This window comes from Oncorhynchus masou, chromosome 8 (assembly GCF_036934945.1).
Source record: "Oncorhynchus masou masou isolate Uvic2021 chromosome 8, UVic_Omas_1.1, whole genome shotgun sequence".
Taxonomy (NCBI): domain Eukaryota; kingdom Metazoa; phylum Chordata; class Actinopteri; order Salmoniformes; family Salmonidae; genus Oncorhynchus; species Oncorhynchus masou.
The window spans coordinates 36,771,864-36,776,217 of record NC_088219.1 but is presented as its reverse complement, the minus strand read 5'-3'; the positions used below and the strand labels follow the sequence as shown (position 1 = coordinate 36,776,217).

Here is a 4,354-nt window from a genome sequence, read left to right as displayed (position 1 = left end):
GTCGGTGGGAGATTCCTAGATGTGAAAAGTGTGCAGGAGGAGATGAGACAGAGGAGTGTGTGGTACCGGTGAGAAAAGTTGTTTGCGTAGACTGTAGGGCACATGAGGTTGGTGGCACCTTAATTGGGGAGGACATGTCTGTGGTAATGGCTGGAGCAGAATCAGTGGAACGGTATCAAATACATCAAACACATGGTGTGATGCCATTCCATTTGCTCCGTTCCAGCCATTATATGAGTCACTTCGTTACAGTACTTTCTTCTTCTTTTTCTTTTTTTCTCCGTTCATGGCCATGGTTGTCAAATTGTACCACAGGAATAGGACGTAAATCACAAAGAGGACAAGATGCTGCGGTGGCAGCTGCAGAGACGTACTTGGGTGTGTGAGATTTTACTGCAGAAGAGTTACAGGACGTTTTGAACGATAGTGTCTCTGGAGTAGGATCAGATAGGACCTAAGTGGTGGGATAGTGGGGAGGTTTTGGGAGCAGGGTTAGCTGGTAGGGACATTTAGGCTGAAACACAGCCCATACGGTAGGTGGCGACATGCACCTATAACATTTGTTTGTGAACCGCCATAATACTGAAAGAGATGGAGAAGAAGAACAACAAAACAGTTGCACTGGAATCACAGCAAACTACGCGTGACATAATAACCATCAATATTTCTTATACTTAAAATTATCTAGACAAATAATTACAATTAATAATTAAATGAATTCACTAGAAACCACCTGTGAGGAACATACAGTAAGTCAATGGTAAGGGATCGTGGAATTCAGTCAGTTTAGCACAAGGGGCGGTTTATAAGCGCCAAATCTGATTGGCTCTTTCCTCATTCTCCATCCGCAAACGAGATCCCGGAAGTTGCCCCGGTAAGGAACGTGTTTTGTTTTCAGAGTGCGCTTTTAGCGTGTTGTACATTTCAAAGACTGAAAACCTTGAACAGTAAGGGTCTATTGCATTCATCGATGGCCACCAGATTATCGGCCGTTGATCTCCCGTTTAATGCATCAATAGGCACTAAAATCACCCGCACATCTGATATGAATTGCAATCATTGGCCATACCGCACCCTAAAACTGATTTCGGTGTTTTAGTCCTGCTTTCAACCAAAATCAGCGTGATAAACCAAACTTGCAAAAAAAAAAAAAAACTTAATCTCGTGTTGTTACCGCGTCAAACAAGGCTATTGCGTTGCAGCTTTCATGCACAAATATCACATTCTCACTTCCAGAAACGTTGATCAAACATTCGAATGTTACATGTTTAAAGCCAGCTATCTAACTATCTACAACACTGTATAACTGCAACCTGAATATACAGACGTGTGTTAGTTAGATCTGTAGATCTGTGTGCATTGAGAAGTCCACGAATCTGGCTTAACATATGATGCTCTCTTGTCCTCTTCCTCATCTCCGCCTATTCCCCCATTTCCTTCATATCTCCTCCTCCAGAGATGAGTAGCTGTTTTCTGGATGAGGAGACGTTCTGTCAGTGCTGTCACCTTCTCCTCCAACACTCCCACTCCCTCTGTGACGGCTGGAGCTGGGAACAAGTGAAGGTATGGGGTGGAGGAGGGAGAGCGTTTTTAGGATAGAGAAGGGTAGACTTTTATTTGCGGTAGGCCTACACTATTTAGGGGAAAGGAAAGGTTAGTCAGCATTGAGAAGTGTATAGTTGGGCTAGTTTGGGTTACACAGAATTAGGTTTAAGGAAAGGTTAGAAATGTTTGTTTTTTTTTTGTTTTTTTTTAGGGTGCTTGACTATCCCAGTCGCCTGAAGAAGCTGAGTGAGGAATGTTTGGCTGTCTGAATGGAATCGGGTGCGTGTGGATCTGTAGAGCAGGGGTATGCAACTAGATTAATCCACGGGATGATTTTTGTCAGAGTGGATGTAACTTGACCACAACTAAGCCCAAAAATAGATGGTATTTGAACATAAATCATTTCATACCTTTTTATTATATTGATACAAGCACTTATTTATATATATATTTTTTTTTAATTAGTTGTGGGAATATTTGAGCAGATTTTTGCTGAATTCTGGTAATTGTAGTCATTTTTGGCATAAAAAAATGAAGATTGGAGCCACCGCTAAACTGGCTTCCTCTCTCGGTTTCTTCTTAGGTTCCTTCCATCTGTTTTTCCTGGCCACTGTGCTTTCACTTCTGCTTTGCTCTTTGGGGTTGAGGCCAGGAAACTGTAAAGCACTTTGTGACTACTAACGTGGAAAGGTCTTTTTATAAAATGCGATTGATTAATAATATTGTTTCCATTCAAGGGTTCTGAGGAGGGCTACCTGAGGAAGACTGCCCTGGGGACCGGCAGAACCAGATGTAACCTGGACCAGCAAGGAAACAGTTCAGACCAGCACCAGGAGAGGACCTTCTCCCTCTCTTTCCATGATGATGATGATGATGATGAAGATGATGGCGCAGTGTGTTGTATACAGGAGGAGAGCAGTAGTAGCAGTGTCGTTCAGTATGAGTACCATATCCTCTACTCCTGCAGCTACCAAACTCCTGTCCTCTACTTCAGAGCCTCAACCCTGGGTATGTAGTCAGACTGTACTGGCTGAATGGTTATTTGAAGTAATACATTGCAAATACAGGACTTGCATTGTCTTCAGCCGTCCACTTCATTATACACTTACTGGTCCCTGTCTCGCTCCCTGTCTCGCTCCCTGTCCCGCTCTCGCTCTCGCTCCCGCTCTCGCTCCCTGTCTCGCTCTCGCTCCCTGTCTCGCTCTCGCTCCCTGTCTCGCTCTCGCTCTGTCAGAGGGTAGGAGTCTCTGTCTCGAGGAGGTATGGGACAGTGTTCATCCTAACTACAGACAGAGACTACAGCACAGACCCTGGGACACCATCACACAACAGGTTGGTACCACTCTCCTCTCTCTTTTCCCGGTAAGATTGTGTCCCTCTCTTGATCTCTTTTTCCTCCATAAATCTTCCACTCGACACCACACTCAATCTTCTGTCTGTCTCTCTCTAGGAACACCCGTTGCTAGGCCAGTCGTTCTTTGTGCTCCACCCCTGCAGGACAGAAGAGTTCATGATGCCTGTTCTAAAAGCTGCCCTGGAAGAACACCGGTGAGTTTGAGACTCAACATGTGTCTTCTATCTGAAAGTATTACACCTGTGTGTGTTCTCCTGTGTGACCTTTGCCCTCTGACCGCTGTGCAGACAGGTGAACTACATTGTGACCTGGCTCAGTGTGGTGGGTCCTGTTGTGGGACTGGACGTTCCTCTGAGCTACTGTACGCAGGTACCTGAACCCCCGCACACCCCCTCCAGCTCTCCACAGCCCCCAGCCCAGCTCTCCACAGCCCCCAGCCCAGCTCTCCACAGCCCCCAGCCCAGCTCTCCCCAGCCCAGCGCTCCACAGCCCCCAGCCCTAGGGACAAAGCCAGGCTGAATGGTTCTCCCATCTAGCATGGACAGCACATAATTCCAAAGCAAATTTCCATTGGAGCCAGATTTGACATCAGCTTGAGATGTGTTGATGAGGTCTGTCCCCAGTGGGCATGAGATGGAGGACATGGCAGCTGCTTTTCACAGCAAGTCTCTAGAGAGAACTGTTACATGAAGCACTGCTGGCACCTAGTGGTGAGAAACATTACTGCAACTCTACAGGCCTGTCAGAACTGCTAGGTTGAATCAGGTGATGGATCTGAGAAGAGGGAGCGAGGATGACTTGTAGATCTGGGACAGGGTCTTACTATGGGCTTCAGTGCTGATACCTGTGAAAGGGTGAAACATGACACTTCTCCTTTTGTCAGAGCAGACCTGGTCTTAGGAGGCTAGACAACCACGGCGCAACGAAAGAGATGTCTATTGATTTTTATGGGAGCTACTCTGTACTTGACAAAGTTGTTTTGGAACAAGACAAATGAGCGTCTATTGTCCCTGGATAGGGGACTGAAGATGACGTCAGATGTAACTTGTGTTCCCTATGACCTCAAACCTTTTTAAGTACACCTCTCATTATCACCTAACATGTCCAACAATCATGTCGGAACTTTTTGATTTCTTTGCAATAAAGTTGTTGACAAACACACCGTTTTTGGCCTGCATTGTGAAGATTTTTTAAAACCGAAAATCCATATTTTTTTTCAGTTCCAGATTCGGTAAAATTCCTGTTTGTCTCTGACAGACTGATCGTATCTGGAGGGGCTTCTTCTAACCGTGTGAGTGGTATTGTGATCCATGATAGTTTGTACTTTGGCCAGACCCTTGTCTGTTGGCAGAAGACTCAGGAATTCATTTATTGGTCAACTGGGAGAAAAGTTTGTTCGTGTGTATTCTTGCAGTGGAATAGATTACCTTTTCACCCTAATTTGTCTAACATCCT

General features: G+C 45.4%; 1 protein-coding gene across 3 annotated transcripts; it reads left to right on the top strand.

Annotated features, from left to right (window-relative positions):
* The first annotated feature begins 502 nt into the window (after nucleotides 1-502).
* atg10 (ATG10 autophagy related 10 homolog (S. cerevisiae)) lies at nucleotides 503-4,065 on the top strand. 3 transcript variants are annotated; one of them, XM_064972344.1, is made up of 6 exons: nucleotides 503-874; nucleotides 1,457-1,563; nucleotides 2,283-2,553; nucleotides 2,780-2,877; nucleotides 2,996-3,093; nucleotides 3,187-4,065. In XM_064972344.1, exons 2-6 carry the CDS (start codon nucleotides 1,459-1,461, stop codon nucleotides 3,416-3,418), a joined length of 804 nt encoding a protein of 267 aa, XP_064828416.1. In that variant the 5' UTR covers nucleotides 503-874; nucleotides 1,457-1,458; the 3' UTR covers nucleotides 3,419-4,065. The 3 variants fall into 3 exon arrangements, with proteins under 3 accessions (XP_064828416.1, XP_064828417.1, XP_064828418.1); XM_064972345.1 differs by lacking the exon at nucleotides 503-874 and adding an exon at nucleotides 933-947; XM_064972346.1 differs by lacking the exon at nucleotides 503-874 and adding an exon at nucleotides 1,757-1,849 and having other exon boundaries at nucleotides 1,481-1,563.
* Nucleotides 4,066-4,354: the final 289 nt, after the last annotated feature.